This window comes from Pterocles gutturalis, unplaced genomic scaffold (assembly GCF_000699245.1).
Source record: "Pterocles gutturalis isolate BGI_N339 unplaced genomic scaffold, ASM69924v1 scaffold20686, whole genome shotgun sequence".
In the NCBI taxonomy this organism is placed as follows: Eukaryota; Metazoa; Chordata; class Aves; order Pterocliformes; family Pteroclidae; genus Pterocles; species Pterocles gutturalis.
Window position 1 is genome coordinate 39,427 of NW_010100896.1, and position 26,241 is coordinate 65,667.

Below are 26,241 nucleotides of genomic sequence, written 5' to 3' on the forward strand. Positions count from 1 at the left end.
TCCCCTTAAAGACCAGAAACACACAAAGATTTTTGTTTGAGTTCACAAGCATGACATCTTCCGTTGACTTTTGAAATGTGAGTTTCATTTTGAGTTCCCCTCTGGGCTCAACTCACACTCTTTACAAAGCTGGGATGAGAAATGGGTACGAATATGAATAGCATGAAAAACATGCAAAAATAGATACATGTAACAAGAAGTAACATCCTTAGAAGCTAATAATCTAATAATTATTAAGTGAAATAGATAAGGAATTTTGATTTATTTTTTTTTATATAAAAATGAAGTTTCATATGCTTTGGAACATAGGTCCTGTAGAACGGTCTGAATAGAATTGTTGGCGTATTACTTACACAATTTCTTTTTTATCAGGGTGTGGTGTTTGTAAGAGAATGATGCCGTCTTACCAGCAGGCAGCCACAGAACTGAAGGGTAAATATGTAAGTGAGAAAATAAGATTTATATAAAATCCAATAAATCCTTTTAACTTTTTTTTTAAGTATTTGAAACCACAGATACTTATCAAAATGCACAATTTTTAAGCAAGTCAAAACAAACCAGAAAGGAATGACTCTGTTCCAGATCCCTTCAAGATTCGCTCTCTTGGTTTATATTCTTTTTTAAAACGTTGGAGAATGAGATCCTAACTCGCTTGCCCTTTACATCCAGTGTAGTTCTTTCCATGGAAAAACAGGCTCTGACACTGTGTAGTTTTAAGTTTAGCTTCTAATTTGAGTTTGTCGTCCTGTTGAGCTCATGTTGGTAAAGATAAAAAAATTTTTGCCATAATGGGTTTGATCAGCTTTTGGTTTGATGTTTTGTTGAGGGATCAGCGAGGCATGCCCCTAGAATTACTCCACATTTTTAGTGGAGAATCACAGTATCGTGGGAGGGGGATTTCCCTGCGTTCGCTACTGGTCATCCTCCTAGCCACTAAGTACAAGCATTGATAAAAGTCTTACAGTTTTACTATAGCTCTGTCAACAAAGTTAGTATTCATACAAGATTGAAATGAAAATAAGTTTTGACCATAATAAAATCCATCAACAGCAGTCACAGTAATTTAGTTACCTGTTTGTACTAATAAAGCATATTGATCTCTCTCAGCAAGTGGAAGGTTTTATAATGTGCTTAATGTATAATTTATATGATACCAATAATACATGAGTGACAAAGAAAGAGGATTGTTGTTTCATGGCTTTAGCTGGATTTGGTCTGATCCTATCTGTTGGGTCATTCACTGTCAAGTTTACAGGTTTGCTTGGGCATGTGGAGAAGATGAAGCGCTGTGGTTCATTGTGAGGGCAGCTCTGGCCAGTGCTTCTCATAAGCACTGACAGCTGTCAGACTCCCCCGTGTTCTCCTAACTAGTTGTTTTTCAGAAGTGTTTTCTCCAAATCATTGTTTGCTTAGGGCTGAAATGAGTGGGAGTTGTTCAGATGTATTTAGGACATGGTACAACCCTTGAAGGTATTTTCAAGAGCATTTTTTGTCTAGCCAGGCAGTGCGCTAATGCCATCTCCTCTCGGAACGTGCACCATGGTATTTGGGAAGGCACTCCCATCTTGCATGGCGGGTACATTGCGAGGTGTGGGGTGGGCAGGAATTAGGAATGTAAAGAATCACCTATTGCCAGAGAGAAGGCACGCTGCAGAGCGCTGTGTTCTCCTGCAATTATCCCTTCCTTGTCCATGTGCAGCTCATTTTATTAAATTCAGACCAGAGAATTTAAACTCCACATCTATTCTAGTTTGATTATTTCCTGCCTCACTGGGAAATGCTTTCTGCCAATCCAGGCTAATGCTGCACAGCTGAGTGACAGGGCTGTGGCACAGCACTGAAGCTGGCAGTGCCTGTGCTTGATGCAGCTCAGGTCAGGGGTGCTTTTTGCACTGGAGTGTTTTTAGTGAAGGATTGGTTCAGAGGAAAGTCCAGTTATGCCACTACCATCTGTGTCTTTCACAAAAATCAGTCTGTTTTTCTAAATTCAACCTGATTAGGAATGGCAAGCTGTATACACATCCTACTCAGGAAGCTGAAGTTAACTGTCCTGTACCCATCATGAATTATCCATGGGGTACCTTAGAGTGATGTTGACCTCCAGATCAGGCTTTGCTGGGAAGTTCATGATTGGTTTGGATGAGCTCATGGTTTGGCCTTTTAATCTGACCTGTCATTGGCTGTCAGGATGTGTCAGACTCAAAAGTGATTATTGCAATTCTATAGCAGGAAAATGACATACAATATTGCCTATTTAATAGGTTGTAAAAATGAAAAGGTGAACTGTACCTGTCATTGGTTGCTATGTTCTCTGGTCGTTTCATTTCCCACCACTGTTACTGAGAGGAGGGCAGGGTGGCATTTTCAGTGTTACATTCGTTTTAGATCTTGCAATTTCATTACAGCCAGTGCAGAAGGAAAAAGAGGGGCTCCGAATTGGAAGAGGATGGCTTATTTTATCTTTGGCACAAGAGATTCCCATGGTTTGTGGGTCAGGTGGGCTCTGGCAAGTGACTGTCACTGATGTGCTACAGCCCCAGTGCAGGGAGGAACTTGTGGTTAGTCAAGCACTTCAGCATCTCCTTAATGCCTGTGGACTTCACGACTGTGCTAGAGTGCTTCACTCGGTAAAGACGGGCTTAAGCGAATACTTAAATTATTTCCTCCTTTGGTGCTAGTCTCTCTTTTTTTTTTTTTTTTTTTTTTTTTTTTTTTTGGTAAAAACAGGAGAGTTCAGAAGCATAAAGTTCCTACATTTATTTCAGATATCAAAGGAAGCCTTTGTTTAATCTATTCATTAAACTTGGCTCTAGGAAGGCTTCAAGTAGTGGTGTGAGGTACCAATTTGGGAGCAATCCTGTCAAGAAAACTGGGAAGCGAAGGAAGGGTCACAGTAGAACGGGAGTGGTCAGAAGCCCAGAAGACATGGCCAGCTAGGAAAGGTTCAGAGTCAGCTTAGGTTATAGGTAGCTTGGTGGAGAGCAGATGAGTGTTGAAATACATGGAATGTCACTGCAGAGATGAAAGGAAACATCTGGTCTTCATGTCTTCTGTGACTATTACAAGAGATAATGGGTTTAAATTGAAGTCAAGGTCATTCAGTTGTTTGCTAAAGGCAAATTAGTTAAACATCTGGTAGGAGCAGCTTAGGTATAGAGGGAGGAGCTTGGCTTTGGGCAGTAGGTGTATTTTGATGGTCCATGACAGCCTGATATTGCATAATTCTGTGATTATAGGCCAGCTAAAGCTGTTACTTTGTCATTAAAAATTAATCCCATTGTAATAGGCTTTTTGCTAAATGTGCTTCATACGATGTGTGAACACCAGAATGAATCCAAGTTATTGACTTGTATCAATCACCGAGGCTGGGTGGACACAGTGAAATTGTAACGGAGTATCTGAAATGGCTGCGAATGTCCATTTAAAACCTAGGAAGTTCTCTGAAAGTTCATGGCAAATGGGAAATCTGGTAGACTGGTGTTTCTGAGGGAATTAGTTAATGAACCTGGTTCTTGTTTTATAAAGTAACCACTGTGTCTTGATCCTGCTGCATTTACCTAACCTTGAGTGGTGACACGGGAGAAGGGAAGGGGAGAATTTGCTCTAGATAATCTCATATGAATTAAGTCAATCTGGTTGTTGGAACTACAAGGAAAATTCAAAGTAAGATACTTGGCCAGCCAGTATAAACCCTGTTTCTGTACTCTTCTCATTTAGCTTTCCTTTATCCTTTCTCAGGAGAGGGGAGAGAAGACAAAGTATCTTTTTTGTGGCATTCCAGCACATTCTTAGAGAAGGTTGACCTTCAAATTAGGATTTTCTGCTTTGAGGTTTATTTCATGCTGACTCTGAGCACGTTTGGTTGATCTATGCAGTTTGCTGCAGTCAGGAACCTGGTATAAAATTCTCATGTGGTATTTCAGCTGGAAAGAGAAAATCCTGGTTTTGGAGGGGAAAGGAGGAGGGGTGTGGATTAAGACCCTGCTGCTAAAAGGATTTAAGCCATCAGTGCCATTAAACTAAGTTAATGATGAAGTGGTATCTCGGCAACTCACTGGTTGAAGGTTTGACAGCAGAACGACCTCCATGTGAATCCCACACCCACAGAAACTCAGAATCAGTCCAATCTTCACATTTTCAGGTCAGAAATTTTTGGAAGACAATTGGACAGGGCACAGGATCAGTCATAGCAGCCCTGAGCCTGAAGCTTAGGGTGAAGGGCTCTGGAGGTGGAGGATGAGTTGGGGTAGAGGTAAGGAAAGGGAAGCAAAGGCTTTTTGTTTCACTTGCTAGTCTGAAAAGTTACTATGCTTCTGTGCCCTTTTGATATCTGTAGGACAAGGTTAATTCTTAACTCTCATACCCTACCAGTCAGGTAATTTGACATATTTAAAGCATATAAATGATGTGTGGTACTTCCTGGGCTCATGGAAATAGGGCATGTTTTACTTTCACATCGACATAATGCTGATTTCCCCTTGCCGTTCAGTAAATTTATTTTTGAACTGGGATAACGCCAGTGCTTGGTTGGTCAGAGCTTCTGGACATTAGCTGAGATTGTAAATTCATTGATGGAGTGGAAACTGGAGAGATGAGCGTGGAACTTCGTGTCCTAGCTAATGTTTGGATGTGAACTAAGCCATGTACTTGCAGAAATAGAAAAAAAAAAAATCTAGTTAGGCTTGTAGCTTAAAATCCAAATATGCAAAGAGAGCACAAATAGTGTGATTGAGAGAATTCCCTTTAGGTATTTCTGTTAGTGGGTGAATAAAAATAAACAGAGACACTTCCAGAGCAAGGAGGAGTTGAAAAGCTGATTGTGTGCTTTCTGTGGACAGGATTCAGATATTGCTCTGTTCCTTGTTGCACAAAATCCAAAAAACTTCGCTGCCTTTTACAGAGATCCCCTTGCTTTACAGCAATATGAACAAGATCAGAATCTGCCCAGAGCTTAGTTGTTTTAACTCTTTAAAAACAAGTTGTAATGTTCCTACAGTATTGTAAGAATCAATACAATTATGCTCTGTTTTTCCAGGTTCTTGCGGGGATGAACGTTTACTCCGCTGAATTTGAAAGGATAAAGGAGGAGTACAATGTCCGGGGATATCCTACAATCTGCTATTTCGAGTCAGTTACGTTTTGCTGCTACTTGAGAAATCATACACTCAACTATAATTGCATGTTCTTATCTTCCAGGGCAAGGACTAAACCTTGTTTTGTTGCTTTAATAGGAAAGGAAAGTTCCTGTTCCACTTTGAGAACTATGGTGCTACCGCAGCAGATATAGCAGAGTGGCTGAAAAAGTAAGGCATTGAACTTCATGCACTCCACCTTTTATGTACTCTTCATTATTTACAGAATGTGATGGTTTAGGAACAGCCATCTCTCCCTCATTCCCTCTGCTCAGAAGAGCAAACGAAGCTACGCCGCTGAGATTAGCCAAACTAGTAGTAGAGATTGCCTAATGTTTGTTTTTTAGCATGCATGCCTTGCATTTTACAATTGCATTTCATATGTAGTAGGAGACTGTCTGTGGACCAAAATAAATGCAGATACACAGATCTCAGCTGCATTAAAAATGCCAGCTTAAACTTCCTGTGATCTTGGGTGCCTGAACTTAATACCTTGCAAAAGGTCTGACTTTTTTGTTTTATTAAAAATGTATATACCAAGTACACACTTCTCATTGGTTTGTCAGCCTTTAGCTGGAGCCTTTGGAGTGTCTTGCAGAGACAAACAGGAGATCAAGGCACCCCGGATTACTAGTCATTTTTACGAAGTCTGTGTTTCCCATCATGACAGGAAGTAGTGTTGAAAGCATCTTGTTCTACCTAAAGAGAGCTATTTGCAGTCATAAATATTTTGGGAGCTGAATGATCTTATGGGACTAGCAGTTGAGAGAGAGACAGAAAAAGTGTGTGAGTGTATGTATAGTTGCTCTTCAGCTGGTGCAAATCAGCACATCGCCAGTGAAGCTGATAGAGCAGCTGGAGAGAGCTGAGATAGTCTGGTGATGGAGAAATGTCATTAACAGTTAGCCCCAGCTCTTGGGCATTGTGTCATCTTTGTAACCCTCCCTTGTGTGCTGCAGCCAGGGAAATAATCTTGAAATTAAGCTAATAAAGGAAAGAGATGCATGAGAAGGAACGGACAGTTGCAAAATGGCTTAGCAAAATTGTCTCAGAATAAATGTGCTTTACGGTACCAGTGGGGCTACGCTGGGGACATACAAATGGTTGCAGGCAGCCCAGTGTCTTCAACCGTAGCAGGCTAGGTGCTTCAGGACTGGGAACCCACAAATGAAGTGACAGCAGCATTCCTGTTAGCATCAGGAGGTACAAACACTGTAGGCGAGTACTGCCCGGTGGATCAAAGAGGAGGAATTTAGCCGTAGTCTTTAAGCCTCATTTAGTTCATTAAGCCTTCAGATATGAATGATCAAGATGGCAACTCCAGCAATGCTGAGGAGATGATCAGTTCTTGGAGCAAGGGTATGACTTCATCACCTGAACTTGATTATGCCTTTTAGTTTTGCAAGGATGTGCTTATCTCTTGGCTACCACATATGAAACATTAGATGTTCAGGGTGGGGTTTTTTTTCCCCTGTCTGCCCACATAATATCCAGATAATCCCTGTAATATGCAGTGCCTTTATATCAGTGCTGTGACAGCAAGTGAATACAGCTACTGGAGGCAAAGCAGAACAGCTGCAAGCTCTTTCCAATGATAATCTCTGCTAACAAGCCACTGTGGGCTTTGGCTGATATTTCAGCAGTCCAGAGCTAAAGACAGCTGTTTGTCCTCATTTAGTGCATGCTTATTAGTTTCCCAGAAGGTGATCTGAGCAGTAGCCTTCTTGCCCCTGTTTTGTATAATAAGTGCAGCTTTTAAGGAAACCACATGGAGAAATTATGGATACTTGAATTTTGCTGGTAATTGATGTTGCAATTAAAAGTGTGTATGGGGTAAAGCTGCTACATGCATATTGTATTGCTCTGAGGAATCTGGAGTACAAGTAGTCAAACGGTATGGCAAGGGCTTTAGGAAAGCCAAAGAGTGTAATTAGATAGCTGCAGGGTGTATAGGCTATATTTCAGAAGAGTATAATATGAGCATCGTGTCGGGGAGTTGCTCTGATGTGCAATGTTGCTCTGTGGAGCAGGGGCACGGCAGCGCCCGAGTGTACATGGCAGCCCATAGTGAGGAAAGCCAACACGTTTTTATGCTGTGCATGCATGTGCTGTCATCATAGATTCTCGAAAGAGAGTCCAGCAGACGTTGAGCCATATGAAATGACCTATTTTTTTTGTGGATACTAGGTACACACTGCAGAAAAACAACTGTTTCTCTTTCCTCTCCCCCTTCTCTTTTTTTTTCCCCCCTCTAAATGTTACTGGCAAAGTGCTGGAAGTAGTTGATCTATACTAATTTGTTGGGGAGGACATGATAGAACTTAATGAAGGTTAGCATTATTTAATTATTGAGAGGATGTTTTCCATGTTCTTTCCTCTCAGAACAAGAGCTGCTAGTTCGGAGGACTCCAACACCTTTTACTGCTTATTGAAGGTGCTTCTTCCTTATGCTGAAGTGTGCTAATGCATCAGTCTTATGGCTCCTTAACCTCTCTTATCTTCCTAATAGGCACTGTCTGCTATCTTATGGAGTTTCAGATCTTTTCATGAGGCAATAGAGAGAAACCATCATACAGCCTTACTCCAACACACAGTGTTATTAACATGAGAGATGCTATCTTGTACATACCACAATTCTTTTTCTTTTTTTTTTTTTTTTTTAAATCTGATGCACAGATGCATAAGCCTGGATGGTAGGCAAGCCACAGTTTCTTCCTGCCTTCAGTAGCTGCTTAGTTTGTCTTGCTGTTTTTATGGACTCCTCTTGGGCTCTTTCTTAGCACCAGCTATTTAGTTAAATCAAGAACTTGTTCTCTGTTCTTAATTCAATTAGCTCTTGATAACTCTTCCAGACTTCTGTCATCCTATTTTTGGTCTTCAGGCGTTGGATGTGCCTTGTCTCAGTTTTAAATGACATTTTAGATTTTGGTTGTTGCTTCCTCCAGGCCTTGAGGTGCTTCTTACCAACTCCTGTGTAGGCTTATTAGCATGCACAGCATTTTAAATTGGGCCATTTGAATAAACATCCTGTGCCCTGCTTTACTAATTACTTACTGAAATAGGTCATGCCAAGCCCTGCTAAACACAGCATTCTCCCAGTGCTTTGTAGCCACTGTGTCTATGTTCATCCATGCTCTGCCCCTTCAACCCAACTCCCCTTCCAAATTAACTAAGTGTCATGGTGTTTTCTGGAAAGCCTTCACTCTGCCAGGATACCTGCAAATTATTGCTCTCGTACAGGTTTGAAAACAAGCAAACTGATAATTTGCTGAGCTTTTAGAGAGTAAACTCTTGTGGATGGAGACCTGCCTCTTTTTCTCACTCGGCTGCTTGGCCGAGTGCAGCTCCGATCTTTGCTTTGATGTTTGTTTCTTGGTTCATTTATCATATAAGCAGCAGCAGAGGTGTGCATCACAGTTTTGCATGGATTGCTTAATATTCTTGGATCATACATAGATTAAGATAGCAAATTCTGTTGATGTAAGCAACGGGAATCTCTCTGCTGATTTTTTTTTTTATCAAACCAGGCTTTCAGCCTAGAAATGAGCAAGGCAGGATAAATGAGTTATCATCCATTTGCCATTCCTTGTTCCAGGCAGCTAACACAATAGTACATTTTAATCAAAAATAGTAAATCTGCTTTCACCAGAGATGAGGTCACATCCGGGCTTGTACTTTGACAAAGAATTTCGGGAATTTTGGGGGGGTATTTGGAACTCGTCACTGCAAACTGGCAAAGATAAAATAGTTTCGAAGTCTGTCTCCAAATTTTTGTATGTTTGGGTGTCCTCTATGTGAACACTGCTTTAATAAATAAATGTCAATTAACATAGTTCAGTTCACATCTGCCAAATTATCTTTTTAATGTACATTAATAAAAGCCAAGCACGGTTGTTCAATGAGCACTGAACTGGTCCAGATGAGCTTGGGTTCAGTTTCCAGATTTGCCACCGTGTCTTTGAGCAGTCTCTCTGCTCAAAAATGGTTAAACTTGCACATAATCATAGTGAAGTTGGTAGGACATCTCACCTTTTAGGTTAAGCATGCAGTTGAGTAGCTTTGCTGAATTAGGCCTGCAAGCCCGCTGCTGAGTGAGGACATAGCAGTGCTTCCCCAGGTCACAGGGTTGTTCAGGGTGAAACTGTATATTCCTGAGGAAATGCTCTGTGTAGCTAGCTCATGGTCCCAGCACTGCACCTCCTCCTTTCTCTGTCAGCCCTAATCATGCTGTCAGTATTCAAGATGACTGCTTAGATTAGCTGTTTCTGCTCACTGCTTTTTTCTTTCATTTGCAATGGCTCCTGTGAACTACCAAGTGTGAATGCTGTGAGAAAGGGACCATCCCACTGAGGAGGCTCAAAGAATAACAGAAAATATATTTGATTTATATAATGTAATAACCAAGCAGTCTGGTTATCTCCTTGTTCCATGCCCTTCCATTGCTGGTCTGTCCTCGTGAGCTTCTTGTGGATTGTTTTATCAAAGTTTTAGTGCTTATGAGTTCTGGGTGGGTACAATTATGGAAGATGTTCGGTAGGGTTAGTTTGTCATACATATACGGACATCTGCACAAAGTGGTTGCTTGCAGTCCCACTTGCCAAAATGGCTGCTTAGCACCAGAGAGCTGCTTTTCAGCTGTGTCTGTTTGTCTTGTAGCCCACGGGCACCTCAGCCGCAGGCTCCGGAGACTCCCTGGGCGGATGAAGAAAATGTAGTTTATCACCTGACTGATGAGGACTTCGACAAGTTTATAAAAGATCATTCATCTGTGCTAGTGATGTTCCATGCACCATGTGAGTTTGTTGGTTTTTTTCTATTCTGTACCCTAAGCCAAATGCTTGCTAACAAAAGCAATGATGATTTTTGTGGAGGTTTCACAGAGCTGTGAACTTGAAGTCCAGGGTTTTCTTGCTTGTGATGATTGTTAAATACACAAGGCTTGAAATGGTTTTGAAGTTGCTGACTTCCAAGTTGAGGACGGAGGTGTGCTGCTGGAAGAGGCACTCTGTAGGCTGAGTCAAAACATAACTGAAGAGTGTAATGATGCTTAAACAGTCTGAGGAATCTTCATTTTACAACATGATTTCCCATTTTCAGCTCATCTTCTGTGTTGTTTGCTTTCAAAGAAGAACTCTGGTTGATTGAGCAACTCAGCCTGACAACCGTGAGCTCCTGAGTCCTTGTTCATGGCTGCTGATGTCTCATTTTGAGCATTTTCACTCCAGTTTGTTCTCTGGCAATGTAAGGGGTGATGGTCATTCCATGTTGTGCTGAAGTATGCTAAAACTTGATCTAAGTTGAGGAAGTCCCCAGGACTTTTGAAAACTAATGCAGAGCAGGTAGTGATATTGCATATCGCTTGACTGAGAATGCAGTGGGATGATTTTTTTCATGACTTGACATTTTACCTTGAGCAATAAAATGCAGTGGGTTGCCCAGAGGTATTGCCTTCAGAAGGCTGTTCCAGCCGCATCGTCCTGTATGCTGTTGGGTGGAAGAGTGTATTAACCACTTTGTTCACTTAGAGTGTATGTTGTTTCAGCTACGTAGCTGGTTCTACTGATTCTTTGTGTCTGTGATGGAAGGTTCAGGCTCAAATCTGTTATGCTGTGTGATACACAGCTTCTGTCTCTTCTTGCTGCTGTGCTGGCAGTTGCACTTGGGCGAGATGTTAATTTTCATGGGCATAGATTTGAAGGTTAGGGCTCTGGAGGCAGGCTGTGTGCTCACAGCTGAACAACAGAGGGTCTTGGCACAGAGACTGAAATCCTGCTTCCCTTTAAGCCACTAGGAGTTAGCTCCAAAATGCCTTTTTTGAAGGTCTGCTCATAAGACTAATTTGAAAAACATACCATAATGAATTTCCTTTGCCTGGTGAAATGTCTAGGGATTTGATCCACTGAAGCAGGTGACTGGCTGCTGCTTTGTTGCTGTGTTCACTGGATTATTTGTACTAATGCAAGTGGGACCGGAGATTAACACCGGGTCTGAAAATCAAAACACAAGTAGCAGAACTGATGAAGCCTGGTTTGCTCAGGAGTTACCCTTCATTACCCAAATCCTTCCTTCCCCCAGATTTCCGTGCATGCAAGCGACATCACGGGCTGTTGCACCCCAGGAGCTCTATGCTTGCTGGTTTGGCTGAACAACTGCTACCAAACAGAAATGTAGCTGCTGAATTTCCCTCCTTTCCCTCTCTGTGCACAGTGGCTTGGCGTAGGTGTCCTCTCTCTCTAGCCCCAGATTTCTGTCTGTTTACAGAGATTTAGTCATATTTAAAAGCTTTCCTGTTTTTTGAGTCTGTAAATGGACAAAGATGTCCAGTCGTGTATTTGGGAGGAGGAAGAGAAGGGAAGAAATTAATGGTTGGCCCTGCAAACCTTATTCCTTTAGGAAGTCAGATGAGAAATAGATGAATACATACAGTTACAATCAAATTTTATAGTAAATTCAAGTTAGTAATAAAGATGAAGAGGGCTCTGTTCAGTTTGTAGGGTTTTTTTTAATATCTTCTAAAACACAAATAATACAGTTTTAGAGGTATCAATGTTGCATGACCCATTTGGAGGGGAGGGGCACTTCCAGTTAGCTATGTTTTGTATTAAGGGGCGTTCTGTGCTAAGGTACAGCAGAACTTTGGCAAATGCTGCTTTGAAAGTAAATCAAATGCCTGAATTGAGCTGTTGCAATCTCCTGATAACGTGTTCCAGCTGCTCAGAACTGAGATAAAGAATGTTCCTTACCAGAACAACTCCACTTTTTCAATGCAACTTGAATATTTGGGGCATTTTATTTATGTTCAGGTGGTAGTGGTATGCCTATGTGCAAAATCCACCTTGTACATGTGTAAAAGATCTGTGTGTGTAGGAATCCGCTCTGGGCATCCTCAGCAGAGAGTGTAAGACTTGCAAGCTAATTAACAATAGGCAACTATCATAAACAGTTATTTCCATGATTAAAAGATCTTCTCCTAGCACTTCTTAAATGTGCTAATGGAGTCATCTTATGAATTTTAGGTGATAAATAACTCCAGTAAAAGAAGCAGTAAAAACAGAGGACATCTTACTTATTTTAAGCTTCGTAGGGTAGGATGGGAAAGATTCTTCTAAAAATTATGTATTAATAAAAAAATAGTTGAAACAGGCCCAGAAGTCAGGATGTACTTCTGTGTAACTAAGAATAAGCAAGGGGGTTTCAACACTGGCCTTAGAGTTAGCAGGTACTTAAAACCCTGTGTCACCACGCAGCATACACGTGACTTGGAATTTTTCTAGCATATTATCAATGTTGTGTTCATGAGAAGTTGTTTTATTAGAGGGAGAATTATTTCAATTAATTGCATAGTCAGATGGCCAACACATTAATAGAGTGTAGTATTAAAAGATGTGTGGGGAATTGGAAGCCTTTTGTATCCCCTCCCCCTTGCCTGCCTGAAGTGCTGAAGATAAGCTGAGCCAAACACATCCCTGGTAAATACCTGTGAGCTGCAGAATTAGGCACTGTGATGAATGTGGACAATTGGGTCTCCATGCCTGTGGCTACTAATGATTGTCTCTGAGGACCACGCTATAATTATTTACAATCAGTTGCATTTACTAGCCCAATTAAAGGCATCATAGCATTTTCTGTTAAGTGCTGCCTAGCATAACTAGGTTCAACTAGAGCAGCTACGTGTGACTTAAACACATCAGGAAGGTCTGCAGCATGCAACTTGCACCTCTTGCTGTCAGAGACCTTATACCTTTTCTGCAATAATTTAGCAGAACCGTTAAACAGAAGATGTGTGCTTCGAGTCGTTACTGTCAGCCCTGAGAAATGTGGGTGAGTGTGGGTGGGCAGGATGAGTTCATTCTGCTTTAATTTTGCAGGTCACTAGGGACACGAAGCAGGATTTTTAACCTTCTGAAGCTCCTTTGTAAAGCCCTTAAGAGGATGTTAAATAAATCTGAATATTTAGCATAGGTAAAGAGCAACTCAACCAGCCAGGAGGCTGAAGGCGCTCTCCCTCCCCAGCCATCTGTGAAGGGTGTGCAGCGTTGTGCTTCTTATTCAAGCATTTTGCTGAAATTTCTTAATTGCTGGTGGCAAGCACAGTGTTATCCTGGATATATCCAGACTGGAGTCTTGCAGACATCTAAAGTGCTTTTTCTATGTGTTTCTATGTGTTGTACCTAGAAACTTCAGTTATGAACTGAGATCTCCTGCACTATAAAAAAGAGCAAATAAAGGGCCCTTTCCCACAAAGGATTTGGAGTTTTGCTTGGATTTATCATATTTGCTAACATACGATACCACAGTTATGATAGTGGGCCTGTTTCTGAGGTTGTAACAGAAGATGTATTGCACCAACCGAAGCTATTTCTGTACCATAACATACATAAGGGCACCTCTGCAGTTTGATAGTCTTCTGTTAGCAATGAGAATAAAGACTCCATGTCTGTATCTGCTGCTTGATATCTGTGCCTGCAGCTGATCAATTTATTTAGATGCCCAAGATGACAGCTGGGTTCTGAATGTCTCTAAATATGGGTTATGCTGCCAGTCAAGTGTTGTTAAATGCTTTAGTGACATGGGGAATTGCTGGGACTTAAAATGCTCCTGAGTCACTTGAACACAAAAAATCCTTGTATGTGTTTTCAGTTTCCCCATCAAACTGTTTGAGTCAAATGCAATTTTAAAAATAATTCTGTCAAAAATATTTGCCAAATTAGTGCAGGTTGCAGTCTTTCTGACTTGTTTTTGTCAAAGGAATAAAAACCCCACGAATTTCCTTTTCTACATTTTTGCAGTATTTTTCTCCAAAGCACATCTCAGAGTCGTACAAAATAAACCTAACCAACTTGCTGATAAGTCAATTCAAATGCTACTGAAGGATGTTTAAAGTCTAGGATTGAAATTACAGTCAATTCAGAAATGGGTTCTAAAAGTGTCTGCTTTTCATGCACAGGAGTTACTTTTCATTATGTTTTGTTAACACAAATGACATTGCTAACATTTTAAAGCGTACCTGTTCCTGCAGCCTCATATGCAATAATGTCCTGGTGCCACCACGAGCTGTAGCCTCCCTGGGTACATTTAGCAAGCACAGACTTGAATAGTCCATGTTGCTAGTGAGTGGTGGTCCCCCATCCCACCCCATCCCATCAGCCATACCAAAGTCCACGGACCAGTACTGGCTGTACTGTTAGTGTGAGTGTGCATTTGCTTTTTAAAGGATTAAACTATTAAAATGTTTTTCCTGCAACATTTATTCCTTGTACATGAGCTTAAATTCATGTTAAACTTGTCTTCTTCCTAGTCCTCTTCATAGGACTTCTTCAGAGACTTTATATGGTTTGAAAAAATGTTAATACCCTTAGTGGGGTATTTGAGCCATCATGGTTTTCCTCTGTTGATCAGGAGGGAAGGCAGGGAAAATGCAGCTCTTGGTTTGTTTGGGTGTGGTGGTTTTTTTTTTCCTTCCCCTCCTTGATTTGTTCCTGGAAACTGCTTTGGAGGTGCAGCCCTGGTACACCTTTTTTCACTCCCCCTGAATGGAAGGGAGGGCAAAAATAAATCTTGAGATTATAAAATGCACTGTAGTTTTCAAGTTGTTGGAATTTCTGTGAAATTCCTTTCCTGTCCTCAGATGTTTTCTCTCCCTTTATAAATCAGCCCGATAAATTACATAGTTGGTGCTTCCCAAAGCCAACTATTTGGCTTTGCAGGTTTTTAATTGCACAGGGAGCTGTTTTATCAATTTAGCTTTGAAAAACAGCTTTTCATACCCTTCCCTCCTTCCCTGCCCCCTCTGGTACATTAAAACCCAAGGTTTTAAGCCACTCTGTGGACTCATTATTAAGAATGCCAACCAATTAGCCCAATGCAAGATGAAGACCTCCAGCTTCTAACCAAGCAGTGGGCTTGCATCTCTCTCTGCCAGCGCACCGTCACTGGTTTCAGTAGTCTTATTTTTGTTTCTTACTGCTGCATGTGGTGAGATTAGGATGGAGGAATCCATTGATGACTTTAATTATAAAGCAAACCAAAATGTGTGCACAAAATTAAATCTGTTTTTTTCAGACTGATTTTACAATTATAAATATACAAGTCTCCCTTTCAGACTCCCACTGGTTCCTTATGAAAGCAAGCTACCATTGCAGTGAGCAGTAGTTGGTACATCTGTTGGCAGCCTCAACAGAAAGGCCATGAGTTGAAAAGGCTGAAGAATTAATTTGCTGTGCAGCCTGAAAAAATAGCCTTTCCTGGACAGGTCAGCAGCAGCCTAACATTGGCAGCCTGTGCTAAATAAATAAATAAAATTTTAAGTTTTCCATGCTAATTCATGATTCAGTCAAGGATATTTTTTAAAATGTAACCCAATGCAGTTGCACCAGTTAACTGGAGGTTAAAGGCTTGCGGGTTATCCAAACAACAAGCAGCACTGATTGTGGAATGGATGGAAATATCCTTTCATTTTCATTTGTCCCAGTCGTATCTGACATTCGTGATTTTTAAAATAAAATGTTGTCTGTGTTCAGTGGCTGCATAAAGAGCTTTTGGCATCTACCTTCAGATGTACAGCCTCTAGGATAAAGACCAATGGTAGGTAGCTGGGAAGCCATTCTTGTTAGACCCGTGCTAGGAACCCCCTTAATTTATTTTACATCATCTAGTAGTAGCTCTTTGTAAGAAGCTTCTGTTTGTCTCTGTGGATGGTATCAGTTTAGTTCAGGTGGAAAATACTCTTTCATCACCAAAGATCTGCCTTTGGGCCTGCATTGAGGCACCAGCCAAACTGGGTATTTTGAAGAGAAGCAAGGCATCTGGCTGGTGTCCTTGTGGAGGGGTATCAGGTACTTTCCCAAGAGGAGCAGCAAGAGTAATAGCATCTACTCCAGTAGTCCTCCACGTCTGCACTCTGCTGTTATTTCCTGTTCTATAATGTTGGTCAGTCCTTGGTCAGAGAGAACTCCGTGTGAGAAGAGCTTATTGAGTGGCAGAAGTTGCAGAGAAGAGCTGTGTTTGCAAAGTGCACTTGAGGTGGGAGGGAGTTGGAAGCCGAAAGCTTGGCAGGATGTAGACCTCAGTCAAGGGTTTGCTTTAGAGTTTCATGAAAGATCTTTATAAGCTTTGGCAATCCAACTTTATGAATGAACTCTGCTTTTTAAATTGGACTTTCCATATGGGCAATACCTTAGAAACAATTGTGCCCGTTACTCAGTGATGCTGTAGTCAGAGAAGGAAACAAAGGCAAGCAGTTCTGTGCTGCCTTGGCTGCAATCTGCAAGGATTACTGGGAGTTCGTGGTGTGTAAGGCAGGTCATGTATTTGGAAGCTTGGCAGATGTCGTATCTGTGTGATACATCTGGATAGACTAGTCCATGGGACGATACACAAGGAGACGTTAATGTGTCAAGATGCTTGCTGTGGGCTCGATCCTGATCCTACTAGACCTCACAAAAATATTCTCCTTAGAATAACTATAGAAAGCTTTGAACAAAGTATCTTTCTGGACATTATGTAGGTGATAGGCGGTACCGAGCTCTGTTGGGTTTCTTGGTGAGACAGTGCAGATGGTAGGATGGGCTGTTGCAATGCCCCAGTCACTGAAAGATCGAATTGTTGTGCAAGAGCACTTGGATGATGAATGTTGCTGTTTAAGAGTCTGGATAGATAGGTGAAGAGAAGAGATCTGCATCGTGTTTCCTGACTCCACATCCTTAGGTGCCTAACTTCAATATTGCCTTAATGCATTTTTAATAGGATATATAATAAAATGCCTCCCTGGACAAGTGTAAATTGTGTAAACTTTCTGTTCATTGTGTGTATGTACTTTTTAGCTGTACATTCCTGGTAGTCTCCTGGAACAGATAATATTCTTCATATAAACCAGTTAGAAACAGGTAAATTCTTGGATCGTGAATCTGCTTCCACTGAAGTGAGCAAGTTCTGACTGTTGATTCAGAGAGAGGAGGACTGGGACTCTCACACTAGGTGCAGCAATATTTAAAAGCATGTCAGTCTACAACAGGATGTTGCTTCATGTTACATGTATTTGAATATCACCAAAAATTTCAGGGAGTGTAAACAGTTCAGTGCAATGACCTGCCTCGTTAAACTAATTGCAGCAATGATTTTCAGTGGAGATTTAATCATACATTAAAATAGGAGTCTTGAAAATGCAGCAAACCAGGAAATTAAGAACCTGACATGAATTTTTCCTTTAATGACCATCCCACTTATGTTTCTTGAGGGTTTAAAAATAAAAATCGATATAGGTTTTTAGTGGCACTTAATATAAATAGGAATGTGGAGAGTATAAAATCCTAATGACTAGCTTGTGCAGTAAAACTTGATAGGATACCTAATGAAAAGGTTGAAGACAGTAATGATGGAGTCCGTTGTCTCTTTTGTGTTGGTCTTTTGATACTAGAGCGCACAGTTCATATAAGAAGATTGTCCTTTTGAAGCAGTTTGTGCTCTTTGAGCAGGGTAAAGTAATAAAAAACGATGATCCAGTGATAAAAGTGATAGCCTTAGCCTGGAGATGTAAAAGTTTAGTTCTCTGCTTTCCTTTGATTTGTACAGTGACTTTGTACCCAAGTCACTAAATATTTGTCTCAGTTTCCAGTCTGTGAAGTAGAGATAACATTTCACCTTGTATGGGACTTCTGTGTAATGAGCCACGTCCAGGCTGTGAGATGCTCCAGTATGGCAAGAATTGAGGTAGGGAGGGCCTGTCATAACTGAACATTGGAAAGACTCGATTAACACAAAGGACGTAGGGCGATGCCTTCAGCGTTCCCTGGTTTGTGACAGGGAATCGGGCTTTTGGCCCCCAAGTTTAGGAAACCCTATCTGCCATCAAGTGAGCATACAGCTTGGACTAGATTATCACAGCTGGAGCTGATGACTTGCAGCCTGGTGACAGCCTGCGCTGGGACCTGAAGGGAGGAACCTCGGCTTGCTCTGGTTCAGCTGCATAACAGGAGGAGTAGCAAACCCAGACTCCTGGGGTTTTTGTGGCTACTTTGCCTTCGGGCTGGATTTTGACTTGCTCTGTGCCATGGTGCTGTTCTGGGGACACAGAGCGTACTTTGAACAACTTTCTAGCAGTTGTGGGTATTGAGAGCTGTATGCAGAACAGTAGTAACAAAGGAAAGAAAGGAGCTGAGCTGTAGATATTTGGGGTTTGTGAAATTTGCATCGCTGTACACTCACCTCCAACGGGGAGCAGTTTCTCTATTAAAGGAGACATTTGCAAAGGCTATTCCAATTAGAAAAAAATCTTCCTGTGAATGTGTGGCATGTGGTGTGAAGGGAACATTAGTTTCTTTGAGGATTTGCTGCTTCATTTCTCACATTACTATTGTTTTCCATCTCTCCTAAAAATGTCCTTACTGGCTAATGGAGACTACAGCAAGTGAGTAGCTGGGGGTGCTGGAGAGCCAAGGGGAAGCTGAGAGGTGACAGCTGAAGGGAGACTTTCCCTATTCTCCCTTTCTCTGGGTATCTGTTGTAGATTATTTAGTTATTCAGAGTGGTCTTCTAAAGGGCTTCTGTAATTTTAGCTGGCCTTTTTTTGTCCCCTGAAAGTCCTCTTCTGAGTGTGCAGTGGGTGACTGTCTTCCTGCAAGCTTGACCCTGGTGCATGTATAAACCCTTAACGCTCTTGTGGTAAGTTCTGATAGGAGTGAAGCGTAATTTGTTTTTATAGATTTACTTTGCTTGCCTCTAATGGTGGGTTAGCAGTAGGAATTAGCTTTAAGAATTAAGCACCAGGTTTATTTCTTCTGAAATAAATTAATTTCCTTGCCTGAATAAGCAGGGCTCTCATTTGTGAAGTGCCTTACAGTATCTCTGCTACTTGAATCGGTATCAGTAAAGTTTTCATTATCAAGTTTATCTTCCTAAATACTTTATGGCTTCAATTTTTATTATCCTGTGGAAGGTAAAGTAGAGAACTTACTTTAAAGGGCAAATAATGAACAGAAAACTAATGAAAAGAGAAACCTACAGTGAAAAATTGCTTGCCTGCCTGTCTGCTCCCTGTGCATTTTCAGATGGTGAGTTGGCAAGTGATGCTGTCTCTCTGAGTTATTAATAAATGAATCTGTTGCTTTGATAGTGAGGTATTGTGCTGGAGGTATGTCTTGTGGGGTCCCAGCTGCTTATGGTTAGCGAGCATCCCAGCACACTTCTCCTAAGTAAGGGAATGCCTCTCAGCTGGTAACCACTTTTGCTCTGATTTCGGACAAAATGTGTGCATGCTGCATAGTATCCCTTCCTGATGCTTGGCCAATGTCACCATTGCTTTTAACAGCCCTGCCCCATAAGCTTAAGTGCTTTGGGATGTACCTTTCTTTGGAAGATCTCTTTGCATTGCATCCATTGTGCTGATGTTTTATACAAATTCATACAATAGAATCGTAGAATGGTTAGGGTTGCATCCTAGGAAATAATTTGCTTGCTATGCTGTTTTCCTGAACTGGATATTCAAAGCTATTTCATCTAACCTCTGCTCTACGGTGTTTTCATTGCTAAATCCAAAGTATAAAGTCTTCCATAGTGGGGCAAGTGTGTGAGGGAAAGCAGTGCAACTTCTCTTCCCTTGCCAAGGCAAAATTTAGTTGATCATCTGACAATGGAGAAGGGGAGGAGGGGGGTGTCGTTTTTTAATGTAGAATAATTATGATTTAATTGAGAAGGAAACCTTCTGGTGGTATTTTTCATAAACTCTCAACAATTTCACCTTAAGGCAGCCGTGCTGTTGTCTCTCTCTGTCACATTTCAATAGGGGAAGATTAATTTTCAACACCTACTTAGGGCCATGTACCTCCAAGCTGGTGTAGGAAGTGTAATTCATATCTCCCGATGCCAGCTGATCCACCTTCCTTCACTTCTTTTCCCACTCAAGAGGGATGGTAGGAGGCACCATCGTGTCCCAGCACTGATTTCTACCAGTTGCACCATTTAGTTTTGACTAAGAGGGTATATTACATGCAGCATAATCTCCAGTAGCTGGAAGCTGAAGCCGGGTTTGGAATGAGAATAAGGAACCATGTGATCTTCCTTGTTTATTTTAAATAAAGGTAGTGATTAGCTTAAAGATCCTTCCTGCATGCGTGCTGGAGTCTGTGCCGTTGCAGATGGGGATGTATTTTTCAAAGGCTAATTTTAGCAGCCTGGCTCTGCCAGGGATCCCTGTAGGGTTAAAAGCAGAGAGAGCGCACTCTGAGGGCAAGAAAGAGCAGAAATCTCTCTCCCTGCTTAACTTTCAGGGACCCCTGGGAGGTAGCAGCCTGTGGCTGAGGTTAGCCTTGGAGGATATTCACCCTTTTCTCTGAGCCTTTATGTCAAAAGAAGATATGCTCCAGTGTGACCAGAAATGAAGGCAGAAGCATGTGTTATGCAGGAGGTCATTAGAGCTGTCGCCTTTTAAATCCCGTGGAGGCAGCCTGCAGGACCCACATTTTCTCCCCCTCTGTGCTAAGCCTCTCTCTGCTGAGGTCTGTTGCTGGCTGAAGGTAGCCCTTCTGCCAGAGCCGTCAATACGGCCTGGATACAGACAGAGTTCCTGGAGGATACGTTTGGTTAAGCTCTCTTGTCAGTTTGATCTGATTTATCTTATGTAACGCAGTGGTCTGACTGTCTTTTAAAAAAATAAATAATCTGAACTCATACTGTAACTCTCTAAAGCTGTTATGAATCTTCTGCTGAGCAGTTTCAGTGATGCCACAGGGGAAACAGTTACGCCAGTATAGAAAAGTCAATCAACAATTCGATTTCAGATGCTTTCACCTCTACAACCAAGGTGATCAAGCAGGGAGGTGGAGGCTTGCCTTGCTCAGCATGCATCCCCAGGTACCAGACAGGTGTGAGGTGGTTCATGTGGTGTTGGCCTGATCGGGAGTGCGTTTGTGTCCGTCTGAATCGTTTGATAGTGGCCCACACTGCGCTACTCTGTTTTTCCCAGTGCCATGAGGCTTTCTCTGAGGGACATCAATGCCTGCTGTGTGCGCTCTGCAGCACATGCTTAAGGTGCTCAAGAGAGAGACGGTGGCTGGGTTGGGGTCACTGCTGCCTCAAAGTCATACAGATAGGAGAAGGGGTGACCAATTTGTAGTCATTTTGTGCTGTGACTTCATGCTGAAGAGCTGCTGGAAGCAGGCAGGAACTTTCTTGTGTGTGCACATGCTGGTATTGGATTTGCACAGATCATTGCACGCACAGATTGACTGTATTGTGAGTTTGTGGCAATGCCAGTGAGATGGTGATAATGGTGGGGACGTGATGCTGTACTGCTCTCCTGTCACTGGGATGAACTGTGCAGCCCACGCAGCTGAGGCATTGGGCTGCAACTGCATAAATGTAGCATGACTGCAATAATCCATACTGCTGAAGTATTTTCCGTCTAATTCTATATTTCTGGTTCCTTTGGGTCTTTTATAAGCTGACCTTCCACAGGCTTTGTCTTTTGTAAAGCTATAAAGCTGGTTGCTTGTCACTGCTCCCTAAGCAACGTAATACTTGGTCAAATCAAACCTACCTTTAAAAGTACAGTGGGGGAGGGGGGTGTCTGAATTTGTGTGCACACATTTCTAGCTGTTGAAAATTTTAATTCAGTATCTGTTTGAAGATGTTGAAGCTGCTCCTGCTGATCTTACAAGAAAGTATCAAGCTTTGAAACATCTTTGTCTTTTAAGTATCTGGAATTTTACCTGGGTCGGCAGCGCTGCTGGTGAGAAGAAGATGGACAGTTTGGTGGGAGTAAGTACCCAGAGGGAAAAGGATGCATAAAATTTCTTGAGCTCCTGATCCTTCATAAAGTGGTTTTTTTTGGTTTGTTTGTTGGTTTTTTGGGGGTTTTATTGTTTTTTAAGAAGCAGAAACCTGGAGAACTGGACATGACATGATGGCTATGACCATTGTGACTATTAAGTGAACATGCAACCAACACAGTTGCAAATTTGTAACTGTGATTTTGGGGAGAAACAGCTGCTTTTGTCATCCTTCCTCCCTGCCAAATTTGCGGATGATTTCCCATCAGATGTCTGCAATGCAGACGGCTAAATTATGCAAGGGAATCTGCAGCTGTTGTAGTTTATGCTCTCCTACACTGGTGAAAGAACTGTAAGCTGCCTCATGTCAAACCTTAGAGTTACTCTTTTACATGATGCATAAGAAATCTTTGCATGTTAAGGACTTCCATGGCAGAAGACGATACATTTGCATTCTCGCGTAGGTGATAGGAGGGCTTAGACTTGTGTGTATCCTTGCCCTGCCTGCAAGGATTGTGTCTCTCCCCCATGTACATACTCTTGCTTTTATATATACAGGTGTGTGTCAGAGTTAACAACAATGGGGCATGCATAAGGGCTGGCTATTCTGCTGTGTTGAGATGTCACTGCTCCTCTGAGATTAGAAATGGAGAAACCAAAGGTGTATCCCCTGGTGTTAAATGTTTAGAGAACAAAGGTGCATCTGAATTTTTTTAATTTTTTTTTTCTTTTCTTGAAGTTGTCTGTAAATCTTCCATGAGTGTAGTCTGAATTGCCAGTGACCCACTTGCTGAAAGCAGGACATGCTTTGTGCTTCAAATTCGTTTTCTCATCAGGCTAATGGAGGTATTTTTGGTACACAGCTATAGATGGATGTAGAGCTGGCATGATACAATAAATAGCTGGTATGCGATAACAGTACTCAAGCAGTCTGTTGATGGCAGAAATGTAATGATTCCTTAAAATCTTTATTTGCAATTTAATTTATCTCTAGGGTTCTTCATGGCAGAAATTCCTTGTCTGCAACTGCCTGGATGTTGGCTTTTATCTCTTGCTTGTCACGTACACTTCAGATCCTCAGACAATGTTGTCTTGAAATGAGAGGATGTGACCAAAAGCGTGGTGTTTGTTTATATAGCTGTAATAACCTGAAAGACGCAAACAGTGAATGACAGAGAGAAACAGAGATTTATGTTCTGGGGGCAGCACTAGAACAGCATATACAGGAGTTTAGCTGGAGCTGCTTGATTGGTTTTCTGCCCGTCTTCTGCAGGCAAAACTTGGTTTTAATAGTAGAAGTGTTTGTGTTAGTTCACTTATGAAAACGTTTGGAGTAACTGTGCTCTATATTGTGAGTCTTTGCCATGCTGCCAAACAGGCTTCTGTAAAGAAATACAGATATTTACTTGCAAAAAACATTGTTTGGTACGTTTGTTAACCTTTCATTTGTCCGTGTGCTGCTTGCCCTTGCACATTAGCATCACTCTGTCCATGCTTGGCCTTTGCCTCTGCACTGGAGTGCAGTTGCGCTGTGGGGAGGACGAAGTGCTGAGGGAGTGTTGTCCTCTGCCCTGCGATGGGATTGTGGAGGGAGGTGACTTCTCTGTGCTGGGGCAATTTGGGGGTCTGTGATCGCCAATATTCTGGGGATGCAGCTGAGGTAAGCTGTGTGGCAGTGACTACACTGAAGGAAGGAGCTGTTTATCTGCCTGGCTGTGCAGTAAAATAAGAAGATTCATTAGAAATAAACTGGGAAAACTGAATCCTTGCTTCATTTAGATACCTGTTTTAAAAATTATTAGTAAGGGCCTGTCTTGTACCAGATGTCCTAGCACTGATCTTAGTAAGCTTTGACTTCTTTTTCCTGTCTTGTAACACTCCTCCTTCACAATCTGTGTGCTCTTTTCCATTCGAGAACCTTGACCCTTGCAGCCTGGGGCTCCTTTTGTGCAAGAGGAGCAAGACAAGGTGTTGAGAGGTCAAAGGGGTTGTCCAGAACCGTTCAGCAGAGCCAGGCACTGAACCCCAACTGATTTCTGTCGCCAGATGGAGTAACTGTAACTTGCATCTCCAGGCGTGCTACTTGTCTTCTGCGAGAAAAGACAGCGGCTGTGGGAGTCTCTTGTGTAGACACCTGCAAGTCCCTTGGCTGTTTCCAGCAGCTGTGACCCCGAGAGGCTCAGAGGATGTCAGTGCTTGGAGTAGGCTGCGGGGCACCCTTGTGTTGACTGCGACCTTTCTCTTCTCACCTGGGATTGAAGGAACTGCTTCCCTTGCTTAGTCTTTTAGTTTAATGTTGGTATACACTTGACATGACAGTGCATCTTCTAAGAGCACATCTATCACAGATGCCCACTACAGACCTGCGAGCTTCCTTCCGCTGTCCCAGCAGACCTTATGCAGCACATTGGAGCATCTGGACTAAGTACCTGTGGAGTTCTGGTTATTTTCCCATTCATTTTATGAACAGAAAACGTCTAAAACTAGAGGACCTTAGTGCAGAGGGATACAGCAGCTGCTGAACAACCTAATGTAGCAATCAAAGGAGAGGCAGTGACCTTGGAATTCATTTAAATGACTTTTTCATTGGCCTTGAGAATTTAATGGCAATCCTCACAGGATTATTGAAAGGTAGGGTAAATAATCATAGGAGAGATGGATTGGTTTGCAGTGTGTAGGTCTGACTTTTAATTCACATCTCACCTTTTCTGCAATGGTAGGTAGAAGCAGACTGTAGCACGCAATAACAAAATTCTCATAAAGATAGCCAGAGAAGTATCATTTATCGTAGGAGAAGCTCTTAAGATTTGTTGTCCCTCTTGCAGATTCAGTTTAATATGGTGGCTTTTTTTCCAGGCTGGCATATCGTGCTGTCCTCTGTCAGGAGTAGAACAAGCATTGCATAATAAAGATTTGAGGACTTCAGTCTACATTTAAGTGCCTTTAAAGACCTGATCCTGCTTCCCCTTTATTTTAAGCATGAGTGAGTTAGCTTCGTGGCAGTCAGCAGCGCTGTGTCTGTGTGATGTTCATGAAACAACCCGGAACAGTGACATTTCGTAGTCTGGATATCTTTCTCCAAAATATTACTTACAAGAATTTCAGATGCTTTGAATTGTTTTTTATTTCCTGGGCAAAGTATGCCTAGCTTGTTTGGGTTTTTATTTAATCCTCTGCATGCGTTTGTGAAAACTCAGGTTGTTTGGTGCTTTTGGATGATCAGATCTTCTATTAATGATGGTGGAATATAGTGTAGAATGTGTGGATACTGTATCTGGAGCACAGTATGAACCTTGTTCTGGCTGGAGGACATGCTGTGTAAAGCACACCAAGGTGAAGTTACCCCTGCAAAAAAGTAATTTTTTTTTTTTTGTTCAAATTTGAGCTAGCTAATTCAGAGAGTTTCCAGGTATCTGATTTCAGACTTGAGATGCCCTTTGCACAGAAGTGAGGAAGAGCACAGAATGAATAAAGTTCCCTGCTCCTAAAAGGAGAACTAAATCAGCTTGGGCAGGTGTCAAAGGGAACTGTCAGCCCCTTCCACAAAGCCATATGCCTGCAAGTTTTCTGTGGGTGGCAAATAAATCATTTTGCCAGCCTCTTTTGTGCTCTTAACCAAGACAAGCAGTGCTGAGACAGTAGCTCTTCCTCAGCCTTTTCCTGCTTCTTCCTGAATTCACTTCTGAAGCTGTTGCATCGGGTTCCCAGCTTGGTGGCACATGCTCCTGCCACCGTCTAGAACCGAAGCAAAGCTTCCTCCTCCAGATCCCCTCGTTCTGCTGCTCCTACCACATTAAAGCGTTGATTTTTGCTCAAAAGAAGGACGTGGGGCTTTTTAATACTGTATTATGCAGATGACTAAGCAGTATGGACCTTAGCTGGTGTTTGAACTGGAGTTTGGTCTGGGATCAACCGTTTGGGTATTTGCTGTAATTGTCAGGTGGGATTTGCAGTCTTTATTCAAGTGCATCCACTTTGTTCTATAAACATGCCCTGAAACCATTTAATGGTGTGCTGCAGTGCTCTGCTGAAGTCCCTGTTTGCTGTGGTGAAGTTACACCTGGATGTCCTATCACTTCTGGGCTGCGAGCGCTCTTTGGCTCGTGCCGTATAGATCACAGTTGTCTGGTTGAGTTCAGACTTAGGTTTGCATCTGCTGGCTTCAGCAGTCATCTCATTAGTGGGAAGCAAAGCAGCACTGAGATTCAGAGTGCTTGGTTTATTTTCTTTTAGGCAATGGTGTAAAAATAGCCCCAACCCTGTTGCCCGCATGCCTCAGAAGCAGCTTTTGCTGAAGCTGCACTGAAACACATTTCTAGCTGTATTTTCTGGTGTGACTTTCAAAA

General features: G+C 42.0%; 1 protein-coding gene across 1 annotated transcript in view; it reads left to right on the forward strand.

The window, feature by feature from the left end:
* Positions 1 to 26,241, forward strand: part of PDIA5 (protein disulfide isomerase family A, member 5) — a gene marked incomplete at its 5' end in the record, with an annotated part of 88,020 nt that overhangs the window by 28,340 nt on the left and 33,439 nt on the right. The window contains 4 exons of the mRNA XM_010081545.1: positions 373 to 440; positions 5,036 to 5,127; positions 5,232 to 5,303; positions 9,789 to 9,925. Coding sequence (XP_010079847.1) covers positions 373 to 440; positions 5,036 to 5,127; positions 5,232 to 5,303; positions 9,789 to 9,925 — 369 coding nt within the window. The remainder of the gene's footprint in view (positions 1 to 372; positions 441 to 5,035; positions 5,128 to 5,231; positions 5,304 to 9,788; positions 9,926 to 26,241) is intronic.